This window comes from Diceros bicornis, chromosome 20 (genome assembly GCF_020826845.1).
Source record: "Diceros bicornis minor isolate mBicDic1 chromosome 20, mDicBic1.mat.cur, whole genome shotgun sequence".
In the NCBI taxonomy this organism is placed as follows: domain Eukaryota; kingdom Metazoa; phylum Chordata; class Mammalia; order Perissodactyla; family Rhinocerotidae; genus Diceros; species Diceros bicornis.
The window spans coordinates 20,766,506-20,786,680 of NC_080759.1; the positions used below are offsets into that span (position 1 = coordinate 20,766,506).

Below are 20,175 nucleotides of genomic sequence, written 5' to 3' on the forward strand. Positions count from 1 at the left end.
TTTTTTCTTAACTTGAGTTGGAGTGTTTGAATTTACTATTTCTTATTTTAAAAATACAGCTTAGGATGATCCAGCAGAAATCACAACATAAACCCGGTTGAAGGTGGTGCCATAACTGTCTTGTTTATCACCTTTTTGCCCTTTTGGGGAGTGTGGGTAGACTGGGGAGTATATATCATTTGTTGAACCTTATTTCCATCAAAGACAAACAGATAGTTTTCTAAGTTTTATTCAGAAGGAAGTCAGCGTAGTCAAAATACATCAGTGGTATATGTGAAAAAAAAACTTGATTCCTTAACAAAATCCGTCCTAAGTGGGCAAGAGTGGACACTGTGCTCCACTTTAACTAAATCTGAAGATAAAGTTGGCCTGTAGAACATATTATGAAAAACAAAAACAGAAACAAAAACAAGCAACTGGTAGATCCAAGAAAATCACTTGTAGTCTTAGTTTCCATGAGACGGGTGAAGCTTGCTTTTGATCCAAGCCTCGTATTTCTGGCTTAATAGGATGTAGACTCCAGGTTTCTTGGCATCACCACATTTACGACCTCCAGAGACTAGGGCATAGAAGGCACCTTTGCAGACCAAGGGGCCACCTGAGTCACCCTGGAAAGAAGAAAATGGGCAGATACTTGGTAAGAAGCTGTTGAACTTTTTTATCACCAACTGTTGATTACTCAAAGCATTGTTACCTGGGTCCTTGGTTTCTTTGTTCTTGAAGAGTGCCTGATACAGTCCCTTACTCAGTGTGGGTTCTTTGTGTCTCTGTCTCTGTCCAGGACCATGGTTCTTTCTGACTGTTTCTGTCTCTGTCCGTGTCCCTGTCTCTATCTAGGACCATGTTTCTGTCCCTCTGTCCATCTCTCTCTCTCTGTCCATGTCCCTGTCTCTGTCTAGGACCATGTTTCCATCCATCTGTCTGTCTCTCTGTTCGTGTCCCTGTCTCTGTCTAGGACTGTGTTTCTGTCTGTCTGTCTCCCTCTCTGTCCGTGTCCCTGTCTCTGTCTAGGACTGTATATATATATCCTTTGGTAATCAGTGACTATTGAAATTTATTTATTAAGGAATGGGTAGACATAGTTTGAAATAACCCATTGAAATAAAAGAAATTTTGTAAACTGTGAATTTCATTTTGGTGCTCATGGATTTGAAATTAAATTGCTATTGAGACTGGCAGAAAAGAGCAACATATTGTAGTCAATGTCTTGGTGGCAGGGACGCTATCTTCTCTATTATTTTTTTCCTGTTTTTGTATCCGTATGTGATTGAACATGGTGCTTTGCACGTATACAATATTAGTAAATACTTGCTCAGTGAACTGACTCTTGAGGACTCTGACAACAAAACATGTAACTAAAATTCTGTCAAGGAAAGTGACAGGGTGATAGAGGCCTGGCCTTTCAGATGAAGATGTGGCTTTCAAATCTGAAGAGCAGCCTTCACCACTGCTGCCACTCACATGGCAAACTGCAGTGCTTTGTGCTCTGGTTGGCCATGAAAATAGAGTCTTAGGGGAATGATGATCTTGGGGCATTGCAGATACACATGATCTTTAAAATCATCATACTTTCCCCCGATCATGTTTAATATAGTAGGGTGTGAATATTGTATTCTAATTTTTCAAAAATTAGTAACCCATCTGTGCTACCTATTTGTCACCTGTATACATGAACACCTATTTTTTTTTTTTTACTACTTCAGGAAACAAAAGATTTCGATAAGGGGGTCAGCCTGGTGGCGCAAGCGGTTAAGTGCACGTGCTCCGCTGCCACGGCCCGGGGTTCGCAGGTTCAGATCCTGGGCGTGCACTGGCGCACCGCTTGTCATGCCATGCTGTGGCAGTGTCCCATATAAAGTAGAGGATTATGGGCACAGATGTTAGCCCAGGGCCAATCTTGCTCAGCAAAAAAAAAAAAAAAAAAAAAAAGGAGGAGGATTAGCATTGGATGTTAGCTTAGGGCTGATCTTCCTCACAAAAGCAAAACAAAAGATTTTGATAAGTATGACTGCTGTTCCTTTTATTCAGTCAGTCAACATTATTTAAGAAGCAGATACTCTATATTTGAGCTTTTTGCATTTGAGTCTTGTAAGACCTGTCTATTGATTAATTTAAAGGGTGGGTCTTTTTTTTGGAGAAGTTTTCTTCTAATCACCACTAGTGACCTCAGAGTTGGTAGGCTTTCCAAGGACGATAACACCCCTCAGAAAAAGCCTATACAAGTTATCATATATATTCCATTATCCTTATTAACAAACATTTAATGAGTGCTTATTATGTGTTGGGAGAGTTCTTATGACTCCTTCACACTGGTGGGTGAAAAAGAATAGAGAATGCTGTGCAGGAATGGAGAGTAGCTTTTGGGAATTGTGGTTTTGTGGTCTTCAGGCCTCTCCTCCTCTGTGCTAGCGAGCAGATGGAGCATTGACAGTAGTACATTGCTCTGAGATGCCTGTTTGAGTGACAGACTCTTACCTGGCAGGAATCCTTCTGGCCTTTGGCATCTCCTGCACATATCATGTCTTTAGTTATTATAGGGTTGTGGTTGTGATAACTTCGGCTGTTGCAAAGTTTTCTACTTATGACAGTAACAGTGACTTCTTGCAGGGTATCAGAGGGGGTTAAAACTTCTGGGTCGGTAGCCCCCCAGCCAGTAACCTGGCATTTCGTTCCAGCTCGAATATCGTTTTTGGATCTTGGGTGGAGCAGCTGGACATACTCGTTGAGTTTTGCGGCTGTGTGAAGCTGAGAGATTGAAAAGAGAATCAGTCATCATTTGTCCCCAGTAGTATTCTGCTATGAGCCTGAGCGATGTATGTGTGGTCCCTCTGCTCTAGGAGGGCGTCCCTCTTCTGGAATCTACTTTGGTGGTAGCTCGCAGCTGCATTTGTGGTGGCTGCTTTTCTGAACATGCTCTCCATTCCCCACAGAGCTCACTGATGCTTGGGAGGGAGCTTACACAAAGCAGGAATTTTGCCCAGTCTCAAGCAAACTGGCCTTTGCTCTGCATTGGATGGTTTTCTGTGGAATAACATCCATAGGTCATGACTTTGAGGGCTGAGCTGTTTCCTGCTGGATAGGACCCTTGAGTATGGTCTAGACTAAGTTTGGACTAGAATAAGTATGGTCTAGACTAAGTTGTAACTCACTTCTGTGTCCTTGAAGTCACTTGGTTGGCTCTGTTGTATAAATGACATATTTTTCACTTGCTAATGATAAAAGCTTTGGGGAAAAAAGCTTTCAGTGTGGATCCTTGGGCCTGTTTGGATGTTCCCCTCCCACGTATGTGAGCATCAGAGTTGCTTTTCCTTGTATAAACACAGCTCTGATGCATTTGTAATAAATTCTTGTTTCTTTCAAGGCAATATATGCAGCAAAATGGGCCCTTATAGAATATGTCACAGTCAATTTAAACATGGGGAGAGTGCTAACAAAATGCTTTTATATAGATGATTTAACAACAGAATTATGCTGTATAAGAATATTGGAGAAACTGAAGGAAGACAATGCTACATACCTTAACCAGCATAACATCATTCGATTCAAGATCTGATCTAAATCTTGAGAATGGTATAAATTTTTTAATCTCTAATATTTGTTTGGAGGCCTCATTCTTTGAGAGAGAGTGTGCTCCTAAAACCACTTTAGCAGACTGGCGTTTGGCAAACCTAAAAAAAAGCAAAGAGAATAGAAGCAACAGAATGATTCCCAAATCCCCCAGTGAGAGCAGAAATGGTGGAGAGGGTCGTAAATATACAGGAACGGGGACCATCTCCAAAGTAACTTGTCCAGGATTAAGTGGAGTGACAGAGGTCTCAGTGGACTCAAGCATGAATGGATGATATCAAGGGCCAAATGACCCACTCTCAAACCTGTCCCACTCCGATTCCCCAGCATTGCAAAAGAATAGCAGAACTTGTACCCTACTGTGGAGAAAAAGGAGTGACATCCTAACTGACTGAGATCAAGTTTACAGTAAAATTGTGTTAATTTATGTAAAAATAAAGGAAATTATATTTCTGGAGTTTGTGGATTGAGATTGTACCCAGAATTGTTAAGTTTTTTTTTAGTGAGGTAAAATATACATAACATAAAATTTATGATTTTAACCTTTTTTTTTTTTTTTGCTGAGGAAGATTCGCCCTGAGCTAACATCCGTTGCCAGTCTTCCTCTTTTTTTTTTTTCCTTGAGGAAGATTAGCCCTGAGCTAACACCTGTGCCAGTCTTCCTCTACTTTGTATGTGGGTCGCCGCCCCAGCATGGCTGACAAGTGGTAGGTCCGTGCCCGGGATCTGAATCCATGAACCTGGGCTGCCGAAGCAGAAGGCATGAAACTTAACCAGTATGCCATGGGGTCAGCCCCCCAATGTTAAGTGTTTTAATAACTAAAAGATAGAGACTCAACTCTACACTTGCTAATCTGATATGTCTAGACCTCATCTCATGGCAATATGAAGAAGTAAGGTCCATTTAATGGCTGTCAAATCTGCTCATATATTCTGCCCTCTCCATTGGAAAGATGATTTAGACAAGAAAGCAAAACTTTCCTCAAGGTGAAAAATCATTGCTAATTTGAATTGAAGACACTTTAGGGTTAGTAGCCCTTGATAAGTCCATTGTGGAGACTTAGAGGATATAAACTGGTGAGGTAGATGAAGAAACAACAGTTTTTTTTTTATCCTTGGTCGTATACAATTCTAGTAACAGTGTTTCAACAGTGCCACAATTGATCTGATTTACTGTATGTTGAATAAAATTACATTTACATCTAGTTATGAAAACAGAAATGATTGTTTTGAGATCTTAACACCTTGGAGCCATTTGCATACTATAAAAATGTCCCATTTTAATGTGCATCTTTAGGAAGCCACTTCAAATCCTTTTTTGGAACAAAGAAGGTTATAAAAAGAATTATATTTATTTGTTTACATATAACTATTTCATTGTCACTTGAAAAAAACTAAGGCAGATCACAGTAAAAACACACATACACATATATTAATATTACTACTAATAATATATTAATAAAGATTAATAAAAGTTAAAAAGAGCACAGAAACATACAGAAAAAGGGAGAAAACGCTGTTTCAGGTTTGGGCAATGAGTACACGACTACAGTGGGACAGGTTTGCACATGGCAGGGCTATGGCTGCCGGGAATTACCACATTTTGGTTTCTACCAAAAGAGTTTATTTCGGGAATTCCAGCTCTATTTGTCGAAAAGTTTGTCTATTACAAAATCAGAGGATGAAATTTCTCAAAGGATTTGGATCAGAATTCTTAGGATTGATTCAAACTCAAATTCAACATACTCACTAAACCCAAAGCTTTGGAGGTGAAGGATGATATAAGATCCCCAGGACTACTGCTCTAACAGAAAAGATGAATACATGCACAGATAACTAACACAAGGATGGCTGTGAGGTACAAATGCAGGGTGTGGAAGATGAAATCTGACCAGGGGAAGGTGCTGAGAAAATTTCTGATTTCCCTTCATCTTTTACCAGTTTCCTTGATTAGTTAATGCCTTTGAAATGCCTTGGTTATTTTTGTCTCCACTGGAACATGTTAATACCAAAAACAATGCAAGCAGGCCATGAATGCTTTCTGAACTTTCCGTTTCTGGATACACTTCAATTATAATCTGTACTTCAAAGGTCAGTTTTTCTGCCTATAGGATACCTGGAATTACCTGAGTTCTAGAATTCCACCTTCTTAGCTAAACCAGGGTCTGAATTCACACAGAGGAGAAGTAATAATACTAGTGTCTTTCATTTGTACAGCAGAGTTTCTCCATGGGTGGTCTGTGGACCACCCACTTCAGAATCACCTGGAGGATTTTTAAAATGCAGCTTTCTGAGTCCTACCCTGGACATACCTGGAACAGAACTACATGCAGAGCGGAACCAAAGCATTGCTTACAGTAAGTCTTTTCATCATCTGCTGACAACCTCCATAAACGTGGTCTCTATTGAGCTCAAGAGTAAGCCTTCTCAGTGTTGTTAAAGCCCATGGGCTGTGTAGTCCTTACTACTGAAAGAGTTCTTTGACTGACCAAAGGTGACACACATTATAAGTAGGGGAATCAGTACCCAAACTCACTTTTGTGACTCCAAGTCCAGTGCTCTTTCCATGACACCTCTATAAGCCCCGTGCCAAGCCCCTTCAAGCCTTTTATTTCCTCCTCCAGTCTGCCTTGGCACTGAGCAGTGTTTCTGCTCAGACCTACTCTTCTGGGTCTGACCGTAAAGGAAGGATCCCTATTTCTTGGAGGTCTTTTTTGCCTGAGAAAGGAGGGAATAACCTGGCTATCAGAGAGGGGCTGTCACAGTCCAACCCCACCAACATGACTGGATCATCAGATTTGTTCCTCAGTGATTACCATGGAAGGCATAGATAATAATTTCGCATCAGATAACATCTATTAAGTTATTGTGGTGTGCCGGGTTTTGTGCTAAGCATTTTACATATTTTCCCTCATTTAAACCTCACAACAGCCCTGTGAGGGACTTATTATGATTATCCCAATTTTGCAGATGAGGAAGTTGAGGCTCAGGTAAATCAACAAATTTGAGAAAGTCCCACAGATGTTAAGCGGAGGCTCCAGGATGCAAATACAGGAGGGATCAAAGCTCAGTTGGTTTGAATCCAGGGCCTGAATTTTTAACTGTTCTCCTCTGGGAGGCTTGAGTGATGTGAGATGGAGTGAGGCCATGTGAAAGGGGCCGTGGGGGTTCCACCTACTCACCAACTAGGCAGGTGAGAGTAGAAGTGCTCAGTAAGGGAAGGCATTGGAGGAGACTCAGGAAGACAATGGACAAGAGTTGGTGAGTTTTCCTTCTGATACATTAAAATGTTGAAAATAAGATTATACTGGAAGCTTTTTAACCAGTTTCCTTTTATAATTGGCATGGCAACTAATAAAGGGGCCAAGAGACTAAGCAAGAAACCACATGGATGGGTAGTGAGAAGGGAGCACCCCAGATTTGGCCTCCTTTACCATTTTGCTGAGAGAGGAGCCTGCGATTAGTGACTATTCCCACAGGATACTTGGGAGTACATTTGTGGGAAGCCACCATTGAGCTATTTCATAAATATTTTGGATTTCATAAAGCTTAATATTTTTCCAAGCACCAATTTGTCTACATTTTTACACTCAAGTGTTTCGTAGAGGAAATTTGATCCATATATTCTGGAGTTCTTTAAATTCTAGCCATTTAAAATGATATTTAGCAATAGGTTTTTTTTTTCTTAATTCCAACACCTCTTTTCCTCAACTTGTCAATTTGGGAATCCATTTCTACTAAGTCAAGTTTACTTGACAAAATTTAAAATTCAACTTGATAATACTAGTTACCTTTGGATAACACCTTATGGCTTGTGGAAGACTTCATATACTGTGTTTTTGGCTTAGGAAAAAAAATCCTTCAATTTATTTCCTTCTTTCAATCCAGCATTTGTTGAGCATTTATAATAAGTCAAGCTCCGTGTCTGGGGAGGTTATAGTCCATTTAAATGTGTACCATAAGCATATTTGAAGACGTGCAAATTTTGAATTGAATGAACATTTACTGATAGTCACCCTCTGCCTAGCTGGTCCCCAGGGGACAAGTGCCCTAGAAAGCACAGAAGTGATGGGGACACAAGGGTGATTTCTATGACAGCAAGAACCCCATTTAAATGAAGTAGCCATATTAAATTAGAAATTAGTGTCTTGCTATTTAGAAATAAAACATAAATTCTCACTGTTTGCAGGTGTCAAAATTTCTAATTTGTGTTCAGTCTCACTAAAATGGGGCAAACAAAACCCCCAAAACATGGAGAAGCAAGTCAATTTAGCTGTTGCATTTAGATATAGCTGATGCCTACAGAGTAAACCATTATGGCTAAGAGCTTCTTAAGTGGAGTGCTGTAATGTTTGTAAGGAAAGGAGAAGGCCCCACCTCTTCTTAGCTTATTTAGGCAAGGAACATAAGGAAGAAAACATATAAATAAGAAACAACCCCTCCCGAACCCAAAGAAACACCAAATTAGTTTTCTATTGCTTTTCCTTTTGTGATGGTTGCGGTTTCCTAAGAAGGGTTTTGGACTTTTTTAGCAGAAGTAAGAGAATCATAGGCTGAAATGGATTTTGAGAGGTTATAGTCTAAGTATTCCAGAAAAATAACTCTCTCTCTATCTCTGTGTAAATCATCTATAATTTTTTTTCGCCTGGGAAGGTTGTTGCCCCTTAGCTGTGATTCCCAGACTGTGGGTCTCAGACCTCTGGGGTGGGAGGTGGGACGACGGAGTTAATGGATCTAAAAATCCCTTAGCAAAGCGGGCTCCTCAAACGTATAATAACAATAATAGCTGCAACATATTTGTACTTACTATGTGCTAAGCACACGAAAATATTAAACAGATACTATTTAATCCTTAAAACCCCATGAAGCAGGTCCTACTGTTATTATTACCCGTTTGTAAAATGGGGACGCGGAGCTGCAAACTCCGGTTGTCTGCTTTCCTCGCGGGCAGTATGACAACGAGCTCAGGAATAGGGCTGTAGCTGCCTTCCCTGGCGTTACACGGGGCACCTGGATTTGTCTAATGGCTTGCCTGGGAAAGGTAGAGCAGCTCTCTGCGAAAGGGAAAACTCAGGGCAGAAGACACGATGTGCGTGCGAGCGGGTAAATAAACCCCACCAGTTGGTCAGTTATCGCAGAAGCTAACGGTAGATCAAATTCTCTCTGGGAGAGGCAAGCTTCTTTCTTAGCCAACTTGAGGAAAAACACCTACGCGGAAAGTGTGGGTACTCACCGAAAGCGGCAGTGGGCCGCGGTCAGCACCCACTCCGGATGGATCAGAACGCCTCCGCAAACGTGACCGCCGTCATCCTGGATGGAAGCCATGAATGGCCTGGAATGAGGTGACACTTCTCTCCCTCCAATAATCTCCATGTTGAAACCTACAAAAGAAAACCAAAAGATTTAACGTAAAAGATCTAAGCAGGTTATTTCATGTAATTCTTTTTTCGATCATCACAATATCATTTTCAAAGACTAAAAAACACCCTATAGTTACCTAATAGTTATAACTCTACTGATGAACAATTGTATATTACATTACAGTTTAGATGGATAGATCTGGTTGTGAAAAATCATTTTCATTTGTAATATAACGATACAGTCACTAGGAACGCATTTAATGCTGATATGTGGTAGATGTAGGAGATACTTACATTCTGGAGTTATATAAGCCGCAGTTACTAGGAAAAATAGAGAAAAAGAAGAAAACTTGGTCATTTTAATGGCTTAGATTTAAGAAGCCCAGATGAAATACTGCAACTGTATTGGTGAGGGAAGAAGATTCTGAAAGTTAAGATTTGATCTCGCAAGTTTTAACTTTCCTACCACAAATGTTCTAGAGATAAGGTTTTTCACGCCTAGGTTTAAAGGTGTGTATCAGTTTGGGGAGTTTCAGATCTGTGCTTTTAGCACTTTTTTTGGGAGAGGAATGTGTGCAATAAAGAACTCATTTCTAGAGTTAACCGTCTTGAATATCTGTATGAGTACTCATGTTATAAATGGTGAAAGAATAAAAATATCCAAGCTATAAGAACTTAGTGAAGTTGCAGGCAGGGTTCAAAGATGTTCATTGCTCTAAAGCAATACTTACTATTTGTCCTGGCAGAAAATGATGCCTATCATATGTAGTTTTTCTCCATTTTTCATTTGGACATAGATTTATCATGTAGAGAGACATGGAACCTTGCACAGATCATGGTTGCGTTACAATAAGGCTTAGCTAAAGCCTGAACGTCATCCAGAGAAGCCCACGTGTTTTGTAGCAAACTTATTCCTAGTCTTGCCATTTTGGTTAAATTTTAGTTACGTTTGTGGGAGGTTTTATAATGTTATTAAAGGGGAACATTGGCAACATATTTTTAATTCCAAGTCTCTCTTTTACTCATTTTTAATTGAAAATGACCGTGTGTTTATCCAGGGCCTCAATAATAATATCTTTTGAAAATCAAGGACTGCGTTTCGTCCTTCTCCCCAGGCACAGATGGTAACGCATTGCCAGGCTTTCTACAGTACTTTCTCCTTCACTACAAAAGGTATTAGACTTAAGATTCTATAAGATTCTGTTTGTGCTGGGTGCTGATCAATAGTGCAAATGTTATAAAATGAGTCCAAACAGACAAATCAGGCACCAGAACCCCAATCACTTTCCAGAAACACTGATCAAAATTTACCTTGAATTAACAGATCTTACTTTCTTTTTTCTAAGATATATGCATCCTACCTTCCGTTTTTTTTACAAAGGAGAATTGAAATCCAGAGCTATTATGTTTGGCAGACTGCAAGAGACTCCTACCAAATTGTTGTTTTCTAGCGTCAGACAGTAAGAATAATAATAAACAATATTATAATTATATAACAATAATTATAATTTAAAAATATAAGTAAAGTGCCTTAAATTATTGTCAAAATTCTCTTTATATGATCATTTATATATTTTCATGTCTTATGTCTGTGAGGAAGGCAGGACAACTATTATATTTATGTTATAGCTGAAGAAATAGGCTCAGAGATGCTAAGTAATTTGCCTAAGGTTACATAGCGTACAACTTGGACCAAATCATTTGCCTGACCTGAAATAACTTGTATGTTAATAAATACACTGCCAGAGTACAGAATTTGAGAAATATCCTAATAATATTTGAGAAATGTTGTTTTTACTTTATAGGGATGCAGCAACAATAAAGCTTTCCTGCATATCAAACGAGCAGAATTAACAAAACCAATGCAGAGTGGCGACTTCCTGTCGCAGAAACCTGTGGGTGAGACAAGGAGGAGCCTGATTAAGAAAAGCCCCAAATGTAATAAACCACACTTGTTAGTTCCAGCCAAACGTCCCTGTGAATTTTCAAGTCACCTTCGTCACTATTGATGTGCCTTAGATGGATCCCTCGTGCGCCACTTTTCTGAGGCGTAAAAAGGACGTGATGATGCCAGTTCCCTGCTATACCCCAGTGACGTTGGGAACATAGGGAAGATGATGTGTGACATGTGAGAGTGGTTTGAACTACGAGGAAGAAATAGACTGTGTGAAAGACAAAGCGTCATTTCTGGGGGGGCAGGGGGTGCATAGTTAAGAACATCTCTCAGCTGCTTACTTCTGTGTAGTAAGGACCGACATCCATATAGCTTTTTACAAATGGCTAAGCATTATCAACTGTATTTCCAGGGCGGGGGCTGTCATTAGTCTTGTTTTGTGGATGAAGACTTGCTGGAGATGACTGGGCTATCAGGTGGCGGAGTCCGTTGTTGAACACTTATGTACTGGCTCCAGGCTCCATGTCGCTTTCAACCTGACCACATGCCTGCCCTGCTTTGAGAAGTCCCTTGGGCTTAGCTGCTCTAAGAGGCAAGCTGGCTGTGCAGGGGGAAAAGGAGTTAGCCATATATACTGCAATTAGACATGGGTGAGATTTTGTTCAATTGGGAGGACCGTCTCACAACTCTTTCTTGTAGCTGACCTGGAAAATTCTGAGAATCATGTTGGTTTATAGTAATGAGTTATATGAGGTTTTGGCTTTAGACTGATGGGCCGATGAATAGTATCATTTGTTATTATATTCAGGATCCTGGATTTGAGAACAGTGGGCTGTGTGAGATGATGAGCTCGGCGATCTAATTTATTTCTGGGTGTTGGTTTTTGTTCTGTTGAGTCTGCTGTGGGGAGAGCTGTATTTGCTTTGGATGGTGTTTGCAGCAGCTGCGCTGGGCTGAGCAAGTGCGAGACGGTGCTCATGGAGGGACTGGCTTCACACGCCCAGGGCCTTGCGATTCTCCTTTGCTGCCTTGTGCTCAGTTGTTGTTAGTTGCTCTTAGAGATGCTGATTTTGAGGATGGGGTTTTTTGTTTTTCTCCCTCCCTCCTCTCTCTCTTGACCCTCCTGTGTTTTGAGAGAACCTTCTAGAATAGCTATCTGGAAGCTGCAAAGGCCACGTGTATTCTCTCTGTTGGGCTGCTTTTCTTTACCAGCTCAGACACCTGCTTCAGCACCTTCATTAGTCATGCCTCTAAAGCCGTGTCACTCAAAGCATGGCCTCCAGACCTGTGCCCAGGTGTGAGCTGTTTATCACTCATTCGGGGCAAGATGAGGACAGAAATTGACAGTCAGAATTCAGAAGCTGTTCCAGCCATTTTCGTGTCTCTATTTATTTATTTATTTAATTTAATAAAATGTAATTCAATGTCTGTTCAATCTAATCAGAAAATAGGGCATATATTTTGTATGCCTTTTTTAAAGATATAATTTAATTGTTCTATTCATTTGTGTTGCATTGTATAAAAGTATCAGTCCACAATGGACTAAAACTAAAACCAAATTAGTAAACAAAACCCCAAACATACCTGATAGTTGGAGCGCTGCTCTGTAGACACAACAGCAAAGCAGATCTGTTTCAAGCCCTTCTCATCTCTTCCCTTTTAGCCTTCTTTGAAAAAGTTTCCCAGCCCAAGGTTTCCAGGGCTCTCATGACTGTCCAACTCTCCCCAGCCTCGAGCATTTGAGATCAGGATTTGGCAGAATTCCCCCGGGTCCCTCCTTTATGGCCCACCACCCCCTGGGCCTTGATTTCTGTCCAGTAATGGTTTAGTTAATTTGATAAATGAATCTGCCAGCAATTATGGTGAAACTATGGCAGCTTTGGAGTGGGGAGGGCTATTGGGGTGCTGTATGATGACATTTTGTCCAAAGGTCCCAAGAAAATATAAATCCTACTTCAGATTACAGCCATTCTTCCCAGCAATTGCGAAGGAAAGCAAAGTACCCCTTGACTAGGGTCTGGGGCTTTGGCCTTAACCTCAGTGCAGAGAAACTGAGTATGCTGGGATGGGGCATATGGAGCACTGCCTTTTCCTAAGCTACTTAAATTTGAATACTTGAGAGAACTGCTCTACGACCTCCCCTTGGCGGAATGATGGTGGTGATGAGAGTGGGATGGAGGGAAATTTGTTTTTATCTTCCTTCACCTTAACTTTTAATCAGAACATATTTTGCATATTAATTATCTTCCTTTATTAAATATGAATATGTTTCCTGCCCACCATTATTGAGTTAAATAACACAATAGTCCTTTAACCTCCTCCTTTGCTCCTCTCCAAGTCAATTATGAAATAATTGCAGTGGACAAGCAGTGCAATGGGTGGGTACAGGGTCTTGGCATAAGAGTAACCACAGGAAAACACCTCGAGGATTTGGCAAGTGGGAATTTCCCAGTGCTTCTGGAGCTGGCTGCCTGGTCAGACACTGTCCTTATCTCAACTTTTTCCCCGGGCCTCATGCTGCCCTTTTGTGAAACCTCTTCTTTTTCTTTTCTTCTTCAGGGTGGCTTTCGATGTTCATTTTCACTGAGTTGAAATGTCACTGGAGGGGTGGGGAAAGTCCCACATGGGGTGGTCCCTGTGATGTCACTGGACCCAAGGCAGATCACTCACACTGTCTGCAATGTTTGTCCTAACAGATTTAGACATGTGAAAATCCTTTCCACAGGGAAGGCTGCCAAAGGAAGGTTTGCAGCTCTGACCTCTCTCCCAGGCAACAGGCTTGCGAGGACACTGGCCGTGCACAGAGGAATTGAGGACTCAGATGAGCCTAGTGGGGTTTTAGGGAGAAAACTGGAGCCAATATATGGGTCAAGACAAGGGAAAGATGCCAAGGAAAGAACCCAGTGATAAAGACCAGAAGAAAAGTGGAAGCAGGAAGGAAAGGGAAGGAAATAGGTAAATGTTATAGAGGAAAGGAGGAAACAATCAATTGAGGGGGGAGGCCTTACAATGGAACACTTCCATTTATGTTTGAACATCTCAGATACAGTGACGTGTCCCAAGCCAAATATGTCATCTTTTTACAAGAGAAACACATCTGTTAAAAGGGATTATCTTATCCTATTAAAAGCAATTTCGTTGTTTAAACTAATCAGAATGGTTTCATAAAATAAACAGGCAAAATAGTACGTGTTTCAAAGGGGATGATCAGATTCATTAATGAGGGAAACACAGTAAATCCTGTGGCCAGGCTGGAACTCAATAAATCAGTCGATTCAGTATTTCTTAATTTTTCATTTACAATGACTTCAAGCAGAAATTGTCACACAGTTCTAAGTATGATAGAAATGCTTTTTCCAAAGGCTAATGATTGACCAAACAACACACACATATATACACATTTGCACATCTCCCAACCCCACACTCACTGATCCCTGAATCCCTGTCCTATTCTTCATCACAAATAAATTCCAGGTGGATCAAAGATTTTCTGTGAAAAAATGAAATTGTTATAAACACTAAATGAAATGGTAAATTAAAAATAATGTTTGAGAGAGAAAGGCATAAAGGAAACCACTGAATATGTTAGAGTATATATAAAACTTTGACTTTTGTAAGGCAAAAAACACCACAGGCAATATCCAAAGACATATGATGAAATGTTTGTTATTTGTATTGAAAAACATTTCCCCCAAACAGTAATGTCTTTAATATATAAAGAGTTCTTACAGATCAATCAAAAAAGATAAGAGTAATAATAAATGGGCTCGATGGTGAACAAATCAATATAAATACAAATAAAATAATACTTAGTTAAAATTTCCTCATTAGGGACTAGCATATAAATAATATTAAAACAAATTTTGGTGATTATAGGATAAAAAATAAACCCCATTCACATTTTTGCAAGTCTTAGTAAGTATAAGTTTGATACACAACAACCATAGCAAGAACTGATAAAAAGACCACCAGGCTGAGAAGAGATAAATCAACAAAAGCATAATCTACTAAATTCTCATTATTGGTTGACAAGTCAGTTAATGGGTTTTAGCAACAATGTAATCATCCTGCTCTTTCTTTTAGATCTTGAACTTTGTAAATCCTCTTTCCTTCTACAGCTTCCTTAATTCATCTCTTTTCTCCAGTCTAAAATACATACTTTCTGTTCTCACCAGAATTTCAAATCACTGGCCTTCTTGTAATTTAGCCATGTCCCCTAGCTCTCTTCTGGACACATCTGACCTCTTTTCAGTCTGAACAAGATAGTCATGTTAACATGGCCCTCACATTTACTCCAAGTTTCCCCACCCCCTCAACCTTCTACTATGGGAGTGCCCACCCCTACACCACCCTTACCATTTGCTTTCTCCGATTCTAGCTTAAAGAGTACTGCTGCACAGCACCCCGGTGGGCTAGCCCACCAGCTCAAGAGTAGGGTGTTCACTGTACTCTAGAAATTCTTTCACTCATCTTTGTTCATTCTCTAGATCACTGGCCACAATAGGCTTTCCAGACTTTCTTCATCTTTTCCAGGCCCCCACCTGGGAAACCTTACTAGAGACCATCACTTCACCTTCTACTTCAGAAGTTGAAGGTGAACTCTGTCTCTTTATCTTGCTGCTCATCTTTTCTTCCTGGTCAAGTTGGGACACCTTCATAGATGGACACCTCTATTCTTTTCCTCATATCCTGGGGAATTAATCTTTTAATTATTTCTTTATATAGCAACCTAAATTTCTACATCTTTGTTGGCTCATTCCTTCAATATTCATCCATTCATCCATCCATCACCCATCCATCCATCCATCTATCCCTACGTTAATTTTGTAGGCAAGCATACACAGACCTATCTATTCGTGAAAGATACTCACTTGAACGTTTGTTCTTCAATTCATTATTCCTTTTCTTTCTTTCATAATCTGAGTTCTTTCTTTCATAATCCATTTCTTGCTCTCTCTTGTCATCTTGACAAATTATTTTCATTTCTCATTGCACCAGTGAAACACATTGTCAGTGAATCTTGTGGGCTTTTCTCAGTCTTCATTCTCTCTGATTTCTTTGTATCCTCTCACTCTGCTGACCAGCTTTTCCTTGAAGCATCCTCTACCCTGACTCCTCTCACACTTACTTTCCTGATATTCTTCACCCCTTTGATCACTATTTGTCTCTGTAGTGCCACTTCCTCTTCCTGTTCTCCAAATTCTTTCTGTAAGTCTCTTCTATTCTTTTTAGCTCAGCCTTTTCCAAACTGTGTACCATGGAGCACCAGCCATAGGTGTGATGATAATAGTTGTCCTGAGAAACAAACGAGGTCTGCCACTCGAGAAGTATTAGGAACATATAGGCAATTAAAGTTAAATGTAGTTCTAGTCTTCAGGACTTCTCAGAGCCTTTAAATGTTAATGTGTATTCTTAATACCCAGGGGGATATGTGGGGGATACAGTATGCTCAGTTTCTCAAACTCGTTGGACCAAAGAACATTTCTTTTCATAGAACATATTAAGGGACCTGGATTCCATAGCACTCATGGTGAGAAAACTGTGTACATTTTCCAATTTTCCACCTTGACCTCTCTTCATAATATCACTCCAACAACTTTTTCTTCTACTACTCTCTAGCCTCCTTACTATCAAGAGAGACTAGATTATTTTCTACTACAGCACTTAGTCTATAGGAGATGCCACCTTCTCCACAAAGTGTTTCCTGATCATTCCAGGTGGAAGTGCTTTTCCCTCTTTCAAATGTAAGAGGAGCCCTTAGAAGTAATAGTTAACATCATGCTCAATATTATTATAGTATTTGTCATATTCAGCCTATTCATCTCTGAGATTGTTAGCTTCTTGAGGACTGTTCTATGCACTTTGTACCAGCAGGGAATGCTTTTAGCTGCAAGTAAGAGAAAACCTAACCGGAGGGACTTAAACAGCAAGAAAATTCACTTCCTCATATACCAAGAAGTTCAGGGGTAAGGTGACATCAGGGTTGATGAATTCAGTGGCTCAATGTTACTATCAAGACTCAAGTGTACATCCTCAGTCCTCATGTTCACTAACCTCATGGTTCCAGGTGTCACACCTGACTATGACAAGGTGAAAGGGAAGGTTCAAGTACACAGCTCTTCCTATTTCAGGATCTCAGACCTCTTCCAGAAGCACGCTGGCATCTCTTCCCTCACACATCTCGTTGGACAGAACAAGATCACATGCCTTCCCAAAACCAATCACTGGCAACAGGATTTCCCACTGGACTGGCCTAGACATATCTGCTGAGCTGGGGTTTGGATCATGTTTGCTGAGGAATAGAGACTTGAACAAAATAGGGGTTCTGTTAGCAAGGTGGGGATGGGCAGAAGTGGATTTCATCTTAATATCCTGTTCAGCTCCCCACAGAGTACACTGCACATCCTAGGGATTTGCTAAGTGAGTAAAAGGATGGACAGAGAGTTGCGCCAAATAATGTGTTTAGTCAAGATTTTATAACTTGTTACCTATCTACTACCTTTCCTGACTCTCTAGGAGGAAGATTCAAAATTTACATTATAAGGAGGAATATTCATAGGTGAACACTTATTGTTGCTAATTCTATATTTGAAATATTAAAACCTTTTCCCCCCTGTACTCTTAACATCAGTAATATAAGGAACCAGGAATATAATAGAGCCATTTTGAGTAAATGTCTCCAAGGGAATTCACAATGAAAAAATCAAAATAACATAAGAGATTCTAAATTAATATTTTCATTGTTTTCATCAACAAAATTATAACGTTGGGAAACTTCTTTTTTTTTCCTTCATATTCAAAGTAGCAACCATATTTCATTGTAAGTGATTTGATGCCAATGGTTGAATCAGTCTGTATTTTAATTTAGTATTTCCTCCAGAAATTCTTTGAACATGTGTCAACAGGAAAGATCATGTTTCAAAATCCACTTCTGCCCATTTCTCCTTTAATAAACAAAATGAAGTTTGAATATATATCTTTTAGTTCTCTCTATGCTTTCTGAAATTTGCCAAAAGAATCTTAGAACTGGTCAAGATCAAATTCTGAAGCAGGTAAAGTTGACCATGGGGAGCCTTCCATCTCCACTCTCGTATTCTTATTTCTTTTAACAGTCCTCATCTGCAAGGATTTATTGTCACCAAATATCCACCAACATCTCATAGCTCAAGAATATTTTAAGATATTGCCACTTTGCAGTGTATTCTCATTTTACTTAATGTTTCTTAAATAATAAAAAAACTCTAAAGATTCAGAGGAAGCATCTCTAATGATGAGCTGTCAGATATGGTGACGGAGATGGAGAGAGTTTGGGAGAGACTATTCCTTGTTCTGATTAAGTCACACCACATAGGCATCACCTACTCTGGGTACATAACAGGCTGGCTCTAGGAAAGATGTTTTGATTTTGCATATTATTGGGTAATTGATAAGCCAGAAGTCCCTGCACTGCTGCTTCCAGGGGGATGTTTAAAACTGTCACACTAGAAGTGCTACGGCACATATATTTCTGCCCAATGTGTGTGTAGGTTTTGTGGGAGGTGGCCAGAGAAATATTGTAAAGTTTGGACTTTAATCAGAGTACTTGTCTCACTAGAATGAGTTTTAAACACCTTTCTGAAAAAGCAAAGAACATAAAGAGTGAGGGCCCCGGGAAGAGTAGGGGCTTCCAGTTCACAGACTGCACTAACACACACACGTTTCCAAGTAATATGTACTAAGACTATAGGAAGCTGGGCAGTGGAGTAGCAAGATGTTAGGAAGAAGGTGCTTCTCTGAGTGACACGTCCCTTGTGTTACTAACTGCCAGACACCTGCTGTAAGACCAAGTTTCAGAAGTCTTAGAAAAGTGTCCTTGTGAAGGATCCAAGGCAGCAGGTTGTAGCACCAGCTGACAATATGCAGAGACCAACCCAAACTAAAGACCAAGATGCGCGTTGTGGGATCTAAATCAAAGTGCTCCAAGTGTTGTATAAGATGAGAAGATTTTTAATAATTCATAGTTTAAGGAAGAAAGAAAACTCTCCTAGCAGGCCAGTCAGCTTTCCATCTAGAGAACACCCTTCATTGTTTGTTCTTCAGACTTTTATTCCCAGAATGTTGTTTTGTGAAAGTGTCAGAAGAGATCCAGAGAGAGAAGAGACTGGTGATGAGAAAGGTTATGTGCATCCCAATGACCAATCCTCTTGGAGAAAAGGGTCAGAAAAATTGATGTAAAATCTCTGGGTCAAAAACCAACATGTGGTAAACCTATATTTTATTTAAAAAACAATTTTCTGGGGGAAATCTCCTCATTCTCAAGTTTTAAAGTAGTAATAATAACCACTGGCAACAATTGGCATCTTGAACTATACTTTTAACTTATCAAATAGAAATTACTCTTCTGATGGGAAAACAAGGAACAAAAGAAGTAGGCAGTCGTAGCAGAAGTAGGCAGCATCTTGCCAAGTGCATCTGAATGAAGCCGAGACTCCATAGTAATTTAGCAATGAAGGCTTAGTGCCTGCTGAAGTTCATTTTATAGACAGAGAATCAAGTCCTGGACACAAAACAAGATCAACATGGAACATACATAGAAGGGTCATCAGAATGTGGGCAATGCAAGTGAGACAAGAGACAATTCAGACAAGTCTGCAATAGGGATTTTTCTATTTTCTCTAATTCATTAGAGAACACAAAGTTTATACCTGAAGCCTCACCAGTAATACTATTTGAGTATTCCTGTATGTTTTTATATATGTTTTTTTCAAGGTAACTCTTCAGTAAATGTGATATAATTGGATTCAATCATTATCAACAGATCCTTTTATAGTCTAAAGTCCTGAGTTAAAGAAATATCCCATGTAGAGTTCCTTATTCGCAGAGCATCACAAAACCCATCTGAGTCGGAAGTCATTCTACTGGTGCCCATAATGTACTCTTTTCAGGATGTTGTTTCAACAAAACATATATGTCTGCTTGGACCACAAGTGTTAGAACCACAGGATGTTATTGCTGAAAGACACCTGTTTCAATCAGATGCTGTCAGGAAATAGAATCTGACTCAGGTCGTTCAAATGTAGAGACTTTAATGAAGGAACTCATAGAGGTGTGGGCAGGGCAAAGGACTTGAGGCACCCAGGGACATGCAGCAGCAGGAAGCCATTGCTGCTCCTGATAGCCCAACGAGAGCTGAGCCTTGGAGGAGGGTGCCCAACAGGAGCTGTAAGCATGGAGGGACGGAGGGACAGAGGGACGTACCCCCTGCTGTAAATGCAGGCCCAAGCAGGGAAGGAGTAGGGAAGAAGTACCATGGCCCCTCTCTCCTCCTCTGATCCTCTGTAGGTGCCTCCCATAGGCCACACCCAACCAGAAGCC

At 40.1% G+C, this 20,175-nt stretch overlaps 1 protein-coding gene across 1 annotated transcript; it reads right to left on the reverse strand.

The window, feature by feature from the left end:
* Positions 1-213: 213 nt before the first annotated feature.
* Positions 214-9,393, reverse strand: GZMK (granzyme K). Its single transcript, XM_058563477.1, has 5 exons — positions 9,222-9,393; positions 8,801-8,948; positions 3,518-3,668; positions 2,476-2,745; positions 214-608 (listed from the first exon to the last, which is right to left on the reverse strand). Exons 1-5 carry the CDS (start codon positions 9,283-9,285, stop codon positions 447-449), a joined length of 795 nt encoding a protein of 264 aa, XP_058419460.1. The 5' UTR covers positions 9,286-9,393; the 3' UTR covers positions 214-446.
* Positions 9,394-20,175: the final 10,782 nt, after the last annotated feature.